The following is a 12602-nucleotide window of genomic DNA, read 5'->3' as shown; positions in this document are numbered from 1 at the left end:
CAACATGATAACGAGGTAGTTCTTGACGGCCATCTTGTTTTCTTTGAAGTGTTGTTGTCGTTTTGAAGGCTTTTTCAACTTAAAAATCATACCCCCAGTAATTCATTTTAGCCGCTAAGATTGAAAAACCGGCGGACATCAAGCAAAGGATGGCTATGCTAGCTCCTTCTGCTTCACAACAAGGATCTTCCAAGAGAAAAGAAATTTATAAGTACGATGCTCCTTGGACAATCTACGGCATGAATTGGAGCGTCAGAACTGACAAACGGTTTCGCCTGGCTTTAGGAAGTTTTGTTGAGGAATACAACAACAAGGTATGTAAATAATTACGTATTATTATGTAGGATTGGTTTATTGGGGGTGTTCTTTGACCTAACTACCGCATTTAGACTTTTCCTCGTTTTAAGAAGGTGATGTTTATTTTATACCGGACATAAGGCGAAAAAGCTAATTTCTAATCAGATCTCATTCAGATTTTTACTTCAAAATGCTAATTAAAATACAATCTTATATTAAGAGACTCAAATTATATAGCTAGGAAATATCTGAGAAGTGTAAGGCTTTCCAAAGGTCACTTGGTACTGTTTCTAGTAAGTTTGTTTACGTATAATCTAAACAGTGGTTTATTTATAACCATGAACATCATAGGTTCAAATCGTATCATTAGAAGAAGAAGCTGGAGAATTCTCAGTTAGAGCCACGTTTGACCATCCTTATCCAACTACAAAAATAATATGGATTCCAGATAATGTAAGTTTATAAAAAGGTTTGTTATTCCTCCTTTACATTGAATCCCTTTGTTTTGAACAGTACTAATATTTAGACACTTCAGCAATAATAGCATGTTTGAAATCCTTTGTAAATAAAACTATTCATAACAAAGAATCCTTTCATTTTCCAAAGTTGCATTAAGTAATAGTATTAACCTACCAATGGTGTACTCTGATTGGCTGAGCTACAGTAGTCTATTAGTGATAGATCACTAGTAGCAAAAAGTAGTGGTTTTGAAAATTTCAAACTAATTTCAACATTGTCAGTATTGATTTATTTGACCCACTGGTAGGCTTATACTAAAACAACTAGATGTCTTGCCCTTCAGCCTCATGGGCTATTGATTTATAGACCATTTGAGCTGCGGTTCCAATTGTTAATCATAAGTATTTATTGAAAGAGGGGAGATGATTTACCAATTTGTTTTCTGTCTGATTTAGAATTCTTACCCAGACCTTCTTGCGACATCTGGTGATTACCTAAGAGTATGGAGAGTTGGTGACTCTGATGTGAGGCTAGAATGTCTTCTAAACAATGTATGTACTGTACCAAATGTTACCTTTAAGTATGACTGAAAATATTCTTCAAATTTATTGATACCTTGAAACAACCTTTTGATTGATCAAACCTCAATAGATCTTGATAGAAGATGGGAAGACCTGCTTAAAGATCAAATGTTTGTTTTCACTGTTTTTATTAGTATGTGATGATGGAGACAAGCTAGGTCGCAACTTTGAAAGCAGTCAATACACTACTGTCAATCAAGTTAATTGGTAGAGTAGTCTCCCATGTACCTTCTCACAATCCCATGTACCTCTATGTACTCTAATAATATATTTAATTTATATTGATTAACAGTAGTGTATTGCCTGGTTTCCATGTGTGCGACTGTTATCTTGATCGCTGCATAACAATGAAAACAGTGGTAATGAACTTACAAATTATTGTTTCTGATCACCTTATTTATTTATTTATTTTCAGAACAAGAATTCTGACTTTTGTGCTCCTTTAACATCATTTGACTGGAATGAAGTTGATCCTAATTTATTAGGCACCTCTAGTATTGATACAACTTGTACAATATGGGGACTAGAGGTACTGTATGTTGACATATAAAAATAAATGCATGAATGCCCTGTAATTATTATTCAAAATACCACAGATCACTGGATAGACTTGTTAAGGCCAATTTACATGGTACAATTTTTTCCCCAATTGTTGTGCATAACATGCTTGTACCAAATTTTAACTGTATACTAAAGTCATGCTAGGGTTTTCAGACCAGAAAAAAACATGCCATGATCATGCCTCCAAACATCAACAACTCCTCCAACAAACATCAATGTTTTGAATAACATCACTGTTATTTTTTCAGACTGGTCAAGTTCTTGGTAGAGTGAATTTGGTATCTGGTCATGTAAAGACACAGCTCATAGCTCATGACAAAGAGGTAAGACACCATGCCACTTATCAACCTTTTACAAAATAATCACATGAATACATAGGGGAAGAATAAAGGGAAGAGGGAGGGAGGGAAGGAAAAAGACAGAAAGACAGACAATCCTGCAAGCAGGCAGACACCAACACCAGTGGACCATGCTAGACTCTAATAGTCAAACTAACCACTTATTTCATTTGAAATATTTTTGTTTTAGGTATATGATATTGCATTTAGTCGTGCTGGTGGAGGCAGAGACATGTTTGCCTCTGTTGGAGCAGATGGCTCTGTTAGGATGTTTGATTTAAGGTAAAAATCTCATCCTTAAGCATTTAACTATCATCTAGCCCAAATAATTGTTAACACAGTTTTGTTAATTATGAAAAGAGTTAAAGGAAATATATTTTACTGGTCTCTGAATCTTAATACATACTTATAGCTGATATGAAGTCTCACTGTTTTCCAATTACAGACACTTAGAACACTCTACAATTATCTATGAAGATCCCCAACATAGTCCTCTCTTAAGATTATCATGGAATAAACAAGATCCAAATTATTTGGCAACATTCTCACTTGATGCCGTAGAGGTAGGAGCATTTAATGCCTATTGTACAAGCTCTATGTAACTCATATTAGATATATTCATGTAATATTATAGAAGAATGTTATATTTTGACATGGCTTGTTATTGTATATTGACAGGTGATAATTCTAGATGTTCGTGTTCCATGTACTCCAGTAGCAAGACTTAATAATCACAGAGCATGTGTTAATGGTATTGCTTGGGCACCACACTCTTCTTGTCATATTTGTACTGCAGGTATTCATTAATCCAACTAGTACACCTGTTGTTAATAATATGTGGCATTGTATATTTTGGAACAATGTAAGCCTTGGTGGATGTCAACTAAGGCATTTGCATTACATTCCATCTATATAGTACATGCCTTAGAAAACTTACCAAATAATGTCACAGAAACACTTGACTGATGTCTATGAGAACCTACTCTATAGTAACAATGATTACAAAGATAATTTAGATATGCCAGTAATACTTGTAATGTTTGTTGTTCATAAGAACCTACTCTATAGTAACAATGATTACAAAGATAATTTAGATATGCCAGTAATACTTGTAATGTTTGTTGTTCATAAGAACCTACTCTATAGTAACAATGATTACAAAGATAATTTAGATATGCCAGTAATACTTGTAATGTTTGTTGTTCATAAGAACCTACTCTATAGTAACAATGATTACAAAGATAATTTAGATATGCCAGTAATACTTGTAATGTTTGTTGTTCATAAGCTGATGACCACCAGGCTCTGATCTGGGACATTCAACAGATGCCACGTGCAATAGAGGACCCAATACTAGCTTACACTGCAGATGGAGAAATTAATCAAATCCAATGGGCATCGACACAGCCAGATTGGATTGCTATCTGTTATAATAATTCACTAGAGATACTTAGAGTATAAGGTATGTTGTATTTTATGTTTATACCTCAAAGTGCAGTTTACTTCATGGTTATGTTTACAATCTGTTGGTCATATTGAACCCTCCCATATTAGGTATCAATGAGGGATCAACCTGTAGTACAGAATTCATGGTAGTGGGATACCTGTGGGGCAGGTCTATGTTGCCCACTCGTAAAGTCTGCTCTATAGAGAAATTGTCAGTACAACTAACTGTTCTCTATCAAAACCTGTATGTTTATTAGAATGAGTTTACATCATGTCAATATGATGGAAATGCAGTAGTGGATGCAATGGGATGTTACTTACAAAAGTTGTCTATCAGTAAAAATTTGCTTTAATCCCTTTTTTTAAATATCTTTATAGGGTAATGTACCAAAGTACATTTATCAAGAAAGATAAAGTTTTTATATCATGACTGAAAGACTTCGGACTGTTGTTCTACCATTATTGACCAAATACAGTTACAAAGTCTGAATCAGGTCAGCAGGTCATGCAACCAGTCATCCGTCAATCATGCAACTAGTCTTGTTGTTTGTTAGTCACGCAACTAGTCATGTTAGTTGTTAGATATGCAATTTGATAGTCATGTAACTAGCAAATTCTAGTCACAACACTGGTTGATCATTACATTTTCTTTAGAGAAAGGAAATATAATGTATGCTGATAGGATAGATGAGTAAATGATAGGTGGTTCAGTTTCTTTGTATATATCCAATGAGTGAGTGAGTGTGTATATAGTATACAAAGACTAGGTACCTCATTAATTCTTTCTCTCGGCTGTTGTACAAACTGAACTACTTTCAAATCTTTTATGTAAAACATATCTAAAGACTGAAATTATTTATTTTGAAGAATTCTTCCATCTGAGGTTAACCAAACATTCTTACTTCAGCTATCAAATACTGCACATCACAGATGTATTTTGCCTCTCAAACATGTCTAGCCTGTATAAAGCAAATACTTGACACCAGGGGATTTTTTGAGTTTCTCATTTAATTAACTAGAAAATCTCAGATTTTTCTCTAAATGCCTTGGGTGTCCTCGTGAAATAAGCGTCAAAAACCACAAGAGCATAATGTTGAATTCTATTGCAGAAATAATCAAAAATATGATCGAGGAAAGGTTAAAAAAACTTGTTCTTTTGTAGTTTTTTGTTTTCCTTTCAACAGAAAAGTCTGTATGCTAGGGTTCAAATAAAATGGAAAAGATGTTGTAGATAATGTATTTAATGGTTTGCTATCCAGGCCCACTGCCAGAACCGACTCCACATCAGGTGTGGTGGGTAAGGTTTTCGAGGCTCGTAAAGAATTGCTGTCAAACCTTCATATTTTACTTCATGATGTATTTTATTTCTGTTGTAACATTGTCTGGTTATACCAATATTTATATCTTCATCTCTCTCTCTATATATATATATAGATAGATAGTCGAAGATCTGTTTTTATTAAAATGGAATTGGATGTAGTGTCATCTACGTAGTTTGTTCGATTACCTTTTTTTAACGTTACAGAGATATGTGTCATTTTAGAGAGACTAAGATTCTCGTTTACGGCAAACGTGAATCGTCAGTTGACCGTTAAAAAATTCTTTAAAATTAGTGAAAAGGAATCACAAATATAAACAAAAGACTACTTGTCCTTTGTCGAGAAGGTTTGCAAAAGGTAAAGTGAAATGTAGGGAAACGATGAAAACGTGGTCACGTTTGCCGTTTGAGGTAAAGGAAAAATGGGAATCTTAATCTGCCTAATATCTATTGTATAAACCTTACCTTAAGGGCAAAATGTTTGTTTGCTTGCCTCTGAAAGTATCGCGTTATACCCATAAACTATAATAGAACAACTGAGAAACTAGCCGTGACTCGGCATTTTACAAGTAAACTTGGAGTAACAGTACAAAGGGTGGTCCGATAAAGACTATTATATAGGAGCCACCTACCATTGTTGCGATCAATTAATATTTTTCCCTAACCTCAATCTTCCTGTTTTCTAGTTTTCAATGTTTCTAACATACATTGGGATAGTTTTCACTTTTTGTCAGCTTTGTTTAGCGGTTTTGCTGCCTTAATCTTCGGATGGTCTCATCACGTTCTTCTATTACTCTTCTCAATTCTTGCTGGTGTTTTTCCAGAGTTTCCATCATGCTGTCAATTCCTTCCATATCCATCTTTGCCTTTACTTGGTTTTCTCTTATTTGAGATTGCAGCTCATCTTTCTGTTCCTCTAACCTTTTGCTCATTTCCTTGAAGATAGCATGCTGCTCTTCCTGGTTCTGTAGCACAAGATCCTCCATCTAATCAGTAAAGTGCATTAGTCACAGCGTTAGTGCAATTCCCTAAAAACTCCTGCAACTGCCTAAAATAAATTTCTAATTCTATTACGTTTAATTGCAAAGCCCTTGAACAAAGAATGAAAGGTCATTAAATTCTGCTTGCAAAATAATGAAAGACAGAGGGGGGACCCAAGGTTGGGACAAGGTCACCAATCATAACCTTTGTCATCATGCCTCTTCAAACCTTCAACACTCCTTAAAAAATAGCTTAATTAGAAGGAACTTGCGCGAACATTTTCTGTATAGGATGGTCCCTTGTAGTCTCTTCCTCACCCAGTTAGTACAGTCAGAAGTAAGGATTTTGATGGCATACCTTTTGATCTATATCTCGTATCCTGCTTTTGATGCGCTCATTTTCTTCCTAAAAGAATAACGAAAAACTGTTGGTCAAGAATGGTTGAATAGGAGACACGAAAGAAGACTGATATACTCACTTCATTTTGTTGTTTTATATACTGCTGTTCTTCAATCATGATTTGATATGCAGTGATCTCGTCACGTTTTGTTCCCATCTGCCTCACGAGTTTGATCTCTTCTCTCATTTCTTTGTCAAGTTCCTTTAAAACAATGATAAAGGCACTAATAGTCAGTCTAATTGTGTATTATTGCCAGTAAAACTTCTCGTGTCAACCAACTGGGTGCCAACCAACACCTTTCCTGATGAGAATGATTCATTGCTAAGAAAATACGGAGAAAAGAATCTCCAAAAGTGTCCCACGCAACTCAAAAGCTAGATCTCCCTGAAACAGAAACGTGTCAGAAACAAACAGGACCAACCATGCCTATTACCTCTTCGTACAGCATTGTGTAGTTCTTAATAAGCTCTCCACAGCCTCGACACACTCTTTTAAACTTCCTCATAACTTCTTCGTAGGCGCTCGTGATCCTCTTCTCAGCTATACCTTGGTCACACTCCTCCCACATGGATTTCATTGGTGTCAGAAAGGTTTCTTTCAGTTCTTTAAAGAGTGTGTCACAGTTTTGTTCTGTCAAGTGGGTATTTTCTCGAAGCCAAGAGCTTTCTGTGTCTTCAGCCTCGGCCTTAAGAAATGAAAATGAAGCTGATCAGGTTTTAGCACACCTCATGTAGGGCGAATAACATTTCTTTTGGCACAACGGGTCAGTAAAGAACTGGTGATGTTCCCTTGCATAAATGTACTGGTGATGGACCCTGGACAAATATACTGGTGATGACCCCTGGACAAATATACTGGTGATGGACCCTGGACAAATATACTGGTGATGGACCCTGGACAAATATACTGGTGGTGACCCCTGGACAAATATACTGGTGGTGACCCCTGCACAAATATACTGGTGATGGACCCTGCACAAATGTACTGGTGATGGACCCTGGACAAATATACTGGTGGTGAACCCTGGACAAATATACTGGTGATGACCCCTGGACAAATATACTGGTGATGGACCCTGGACAAATATACTGGTGATGGACCCTGGACAAATATACTGGTGATGACCCCTGGACAAATATACTGGTGATGACCCCTGCACAAATATACTGGTGATGGACCCTGGACAAATATACTGGTGATGACCCCTGGACAAATATACTGGTGATGGACCCTGGACAAATATACTGGCTGATGGACCCTGGACAAATATACTGGTGATGACCCCTGGACAAATATACTGGTGATGGACCCTGGACAAATATACTGGTGATGGACCCTGGACAAATATACTGGTGATGACCCCTGCACAAATATACTGGTGGTGAACCCTGGACAAATATACTGGTGATGGACCCTGGACAAATATACTGGTGATGACCCCTGGACAAATATACTGGTGATGACCCCTGGACAAATATACTGGTGATGGACCCTGGACAAATATACTGGTGATGACCCCTGCACAAATATACTGGTGGCGACCCCTGCACAAATATACTGGTGATGGACCCTGGACAAATATACTTGTGATGGACCCTGGACAAATATACTGGTGATGGATCCTTGCATAAAATGTACTAAACATACAACAGAAACACCTCAAGCCTCGCAATGATGCAATAAAACAAAGTCATACACATCGTCAGTTTGTTTTCAGGTATACAAAGGGAAGCTTAGGATGTAAGTGCATATGATTAGATGAAATGGTTTATTACCGTCAGTTCACTAATGTATTGCTGTAGCTTCTCATCTGGGATCTCCTTGGCTTCAGTCCCGAAAACACTTCTTATTACATGGTCCAATACCTTAGCGTGTATCTCGCGTATTTTCGATGAATCACAAGGGAGCCTCCAGCTGATGTCGTCTTCTATTTCGTGGTAATAAAAGGTCTTTGCTATATTGAGTAGCTCTTCTCCTTTCTGTGCAATGAACATTTCCCATGCACCAGCAATGGACGGTACAGCACCAGGTGTATTGAGAGTCTTGACGTATGTCTCAACCATGCTTGCTAGAGCTGAAAAATCATAACGTATCATTACGCATAGATGGCCTTACTTGGCTTGGATATATGAACGAACTCTGAACGTACCTGAAGAGCTATCTAACATTTTGTACTTGCAAATAATACCTTTTCATATCATATACATTATCGAGGAAGGTACATTTGTAGATACAAAAGCCATATGGCTTACTAGTGTTTTGTTTCATTTTGGTTTAATATAACTTCATTCTCAGGGTGCTGATTGCTCATTTTCGAACAGTTAAACATGTTCAGTTTTTACAGTTTTGTTAACGTGACTCATTTTACTAAAATATTTAATTCAGTCTCACCTTCGCCAGTCAAGAAGCCTTTTCCATCAGGGGTTTTCTTTGGTTCCAATTTACGCTTCAATATCCCTTTAAATCCCTCTACTCCGTCGAGGAATTTTTGATTGACAGAACCTCTGTTACTCTCTGCTGACAGATTCTGGACAACACCCGGGTCATAAGAAGGAAAAGGGAGAGCGAACGCTTCGAAACTTGGAAAACATTTCAAAATAGTGTCGGCTACTTTTTGAGCCTTATCTCCAGCTTCCGGTGAGCCCACACTGAATACCTGAGAAGCAAAAACATCCAAACACTCTGATAATAGGTCTAGCTCGTACATCAACACTGATCAATTTAATGAAACCTGTCATCATTATCAACCACGCAAGATCATAACATTTTTGGCATAACTCTTCTTGCTACGTTACTGCGGGATCCTTATTTTCACAACATCAGGCCATCGTCACGATAATCGTTATTCATCATCGTCAATGAATGACCATTAGGCTGTGTTCATAATGTATGGCAGAGGGGAGGGGGGGAGGTGAAAATTTGAAATGTCCAGAATAATTCTTAACACCCCCCTTAAAGTCATGCAAAAAAATACGATCCCCCCTAAGCAAGGCTTATAGCTTCTTCCAAAAATTGTGCATCCCCCCCATTTTCTGATAAAAATTTGCCCATCCCCACTTTTTCCTACCAAAATTTTCCCGATCCCCCCTCAATTTCACCTGCCCCCCTCTGCCATACATTATGAACGCAGCCTTAGCAATCTTCATGAAAATCAATCATTTTTAATCATCATCATCATCATCATCATCATCATCATCCTCATGCCATCCTCGTTCTCATTACTGTCGACCGAATAGCGTGGAACCTCTTCTACGATGCTATATTACGGACAGATATTTAGGTCCCGGCAATGCATTCTTTGTTCCACAGACACAATCTCTATATTATGGACGCCTCTATATTACTGACACTTCTTCCTGGCCCTTCGGTGTCCGTATTATAGAGGTTGCACTGTAGTAGCAATCGAACCCCATTTTCAATTCACCATCCAATCACTGGCATTACAATTGTCGTCGTCATTATCACCATTATCATCATCATCAGTCATCACTTTTGCATCACCATCACCATACCTTCTTACGAAAGTAATCATTCACATCATTACAGTCTTTGGGAATTTGTAATATGACGTCCCTTAAAAGCCAAAGAAATGACGGGAAGACCATTTGGGCTTGCTTGGGGGTAGTCATCTTTCCCGAGAACACTTGGATCCGCTGACACAATTTAAGCACGTGACTGACTTCAGTTAAGACTTATTTTCTGAGACTTTCGTTTTTTCAGTAGAAAAGGATAGTTTGGCAGTGGGTATCTAAACTGAAACATGTGGGCTCAAATTTATAGTATCAAAATAGCATATCTATCTTGCACTACCATCCCCCCTTTCATTAACAAATATATTTTCCCCAACAACAAGTTATGTCATAAACATTATCATTCCCTATAACCTTGACATACCTGCTCATTTTGTTCATTGATGTATTGCTTGTATTTATTCATTTATGAGAAAGGATACTCCAATGCTTCCAAGTCACTTCTCTTGGGCACTGAAGATGAGTTGTAAATCAGTATATTACTGAGAAGGACTGTCAAGGTAAAGATGACGTCATCATCTCTTTTCATGGACAGCACTGAGTCAGTGCCTTCAGAATCTATCAACACCACAGTAAACTCTTCTCCATTCGCGTCTTTGAATTTCTCCTGCACAACATACATCCAGAGTCCCATAGTCTCTGGGTCCATTAGGTGTCCCAAGGGAAAGATTGGCTTATCAGTAAACGCTTTAGACAAGATGTAGGACTTGCCTTTCCTACATGGCCCTGCAATAGCCACAACACACACGTGACCTTGGATGCTTCTTAGTTTCCTTAACGCTGCATTTATGACCTTGAGTGTACTGCGACTCTTTCCTCGTTTCTCGTACTCGCTGGTGTATTCGTTCCATGAGCAGTTGTCAGGCAGACACAGAGGTATCGAATGTGACGCCATATTTAACTATTCTTCTAAGAAACAATTGAATTAGTCACAATCATTAGAAACGTCTCTAGGGTCGTACTAGGGAAAGGGCGGCGTGATCAATCGAATTTAATCGGATTTAATGTTTGGATTCAATTGCATTCCGCAAATGATTAACAAAATCGAATGCTTAAAAATTTAAAATGTTATTTGGATTTCACTCGATTGCCGAATTCAATCGAATGGAAACGTTCGCCGAACGGATTTCTTTCTATTAATCACGTCGTCCACACCAGTTTTTAGTGTCGGCTCGTTCCTTTCCCTCCCCACAAACGTCTGCTCAAACTAGCCACACATTCCTTTCCCTTCGTTTAATCGGACCAGTCAGCAACGTCAAAAAATGATGTCAACTACTTCCCGTGAAAACGTATCGTCCAAAGTTCGTAAATCTTCGTATAAAATATTAATATTTTCCAAATCTATATGGATAGGACCCATAAGAAAGTTGTAGGAGCTGAATCTAACCGCTTTTTATGTTCGTGTGAGGGAGTCGTAAATGAAAGGATAAGAATATATGACAAATCTACCGTCGACATCAAAGAACTTATCGAAAAAGTACTGGAGATCGATCTCAGTCTTCATGATTCAAACAGTAAACCATCGATTTTCCAGCTCCTATTGGAAGATTTACGAAAACTTCTCGTTTTTCAGAGACGAAGCACCTTAAGGCTTCTTTCTGCTACGAATTAAGATCGCTTATCTAAATTTCGCAGACATTTAATTTCTAAAGGCTTCATCGATATCGAAAGTAAGCCAAGGTGAAGGTCAACTTCCAGCATTTCGAGAGGCGCGCTCTGATTGGTCAATCTAAGGGAAAGGAATGTGTGGCTAGTTTGAGCAGAAGTTTGGGGAGGGAAAGGAACGAGCCGACACTAAAAACGTCTGCACAGCAGGCTAACACAAGCCGGGTATTTATAAAAATTAACTCTTACTTAAAATCGATTTTATGGTTATGGTTATAGAACCTTTACCTAAACAGGATAGCCCATTCAACTAAAAGATCATAAAAGCTGTAGGCCGGGTATCCAGAGGAACCCTCGAGCTCTGTGTTACATAAATCCATACAAATAATATTAATAAAATATATACCATATACGTACAAAGAAATATAAGAAAAACTATAAACTATCATGATATACATACAAAGAGAAAATGTATAAGGAAAATTATAAATATAAGAAGGAAAAAAGTATATATATATGATTAATGACATGTCGTAATCTAGATATAGACCAACAACATATGCCATGTCAAGCTATGCAGGAATGGTATGCTGTCTTATAAAGCTCGTAAATGTTAATAACAAGATCATGCCTGTCGCTAGGGGTGGTTCGATGGTTCGAACGAAACCCCCACCTCTCTCCCCCTATGCAAAAATAATAATGTTATTATAGCGCTATTTTAGTTTTCAAGAAATGGCATAACTAAGCAATTGAACACCAATGTTTTAGAATATCTAAAGGTTTTTTTACCCAAACTTGGTTTTGGCTTAGGGAGATGGATATTTTCACTAACAAATGATCGTAAATGCGAATACATTCGGCAAACTGATCACACATTTAGATTGGTGCTGTAATAGCGACCGACATTTGACATTATTCTATATTTACCTGCAGGACTGGATAGTAGTAATAATAAGGTCAGTAACTGATAAAAGTCACTACACCGTGTAATAAGTACTGAACAAATGGTTATTCTCGCTTCTGCAGGTCATCCTTTAAATGCGAATTTACATCCAAAAGCAAAAGTTTAGATAGCCTTCTGTTGTG

The 12602-nt window shown here is 37.4% G+C and overlaps 2 protein-coding genes across 9 annotated transcripts in view; one reads left to right on the top strand and one right to left on the bottom strand.

The window, feature by feature from the left end:
- The first annotated feature begins 32 nt into the window (after nt 1–32).
- LOC116302814 (DDB1- and CUL4-associated factor 7) lies at nt 33–5167 on the top strand. The gene is made up of 10 exons (XM_031712199.1): nt 33–314; nt 649–750; nt 1212–1307; nt 1753–1866; nt 2147–2221; nt 2427–2518; nt 2682–2799; nt 2915–3032; nt 3525–3698; nt 4061–5167. The coding sequence occupies exons 1-9, from the start codon at nt 150–152 to the stop codon at nt 3695–3697; spliced, it is 1053 nt and encodes a 350-aa protein (XP_031568059.1). The 5' UTR covers nt 33–149; the 3' UTR covers nt 3698; nt 4061–5167.
- Nucleotides 5023–12602, bottom strand: part of LOC116302813 (guanylate-binding protein 6) — a 37120-nt gene continuing 29540 nt past the window's right edge. Inside the window, exons 1-10 of one of the 8 annotated variants that reach the window (XM_031712194.2) lie at nt 12444–12585; nt 11805–11877; nt 10334–10820; nt 9894–10056; nt 8773–9037; nt 8157–8455; nt 6815–7066; nt 6460–6582; nt 6339–6386; nt 5023–5986 (exon numbers count right to left, since the gene is read on the bottom strand). In XM_031712194.2, coding sequence (XP_031568054.2) covers nt 5741–5986; nt 6339–6386; nt 6460–6582; nt 6815–7066; nt 8157–8455; nt 8773–9037; nt 9894–10056; nt 10334–10806 — 1869 coding nt within the window. In that variant the 5' untranslated portion in view covers nt 10807–10820; nt 11805–11877; nt 12444–12585 and the 3' untranslated portion in view covers nt 5023–5740. Of the gene's footprint in view, nt 5987–6338; nt 6387–6459; nt 6583–6814; nt 7067–8156; nt 8456–8772; nt 9038–9893; nt 10057–10333; nt 10821–11804; nt 11878–12443; nt 12586–12602 lie in introns of those variants that run through there. The other 7 variants (XM_031712197.2, XM_089039788.1, XM_089039802.1 and 4 more) reach the window with 7 other exon arrangements.

The sequence above is a fragment of the Actinia tenebrosa genome, unplaced genomic scaffold (assembly GCF_029948245.1).
Source record: "Actinia tenebrosa isolate PJP-AT-01 unplaced genomic scaffold, QUT_ActTen_1.0 PGA_scaffold0__85_contigs__length_37466705, whole genome shotgun sequence".
In the NCBI taxonomy this organism is placed as follows: Eukaryota; Metazoa; Cnidaria; class Anthozoa; order Actiniaria; family Actiniidae; genus Actinia; species Actinia tenebrosa.
This window is presented reverse-complemented; position numbering and strand designations above follow the sequence as displayed.

What these genes read in the sequence shown, in the direction of transcription:
- LOC116302814 (XM_031712199.1), top strand. Translation starts at nt 150, where the DNA reads ATGGCTATGCTAGCTCCTTCTGCTTCACAACAAGGATCTTCCAAGAGA. An exon ending in TTGAGGAATACAACAACAAG is followed by an intron (nt 315 to 648) that starts GTATGTAAATAA and finishes TGAACATCATAG; the next exon opens with GTTCAAATCGTATCATTAGA. An exon ending in GTTAGGATGTTTGATTTAAG is followed by an intron (nt 2,519 to 2,681) that starts GTAAAAATCTCA and finishes TTCCAATTACAG; the next exon opens with ACACTTAGAACACTCTACAA.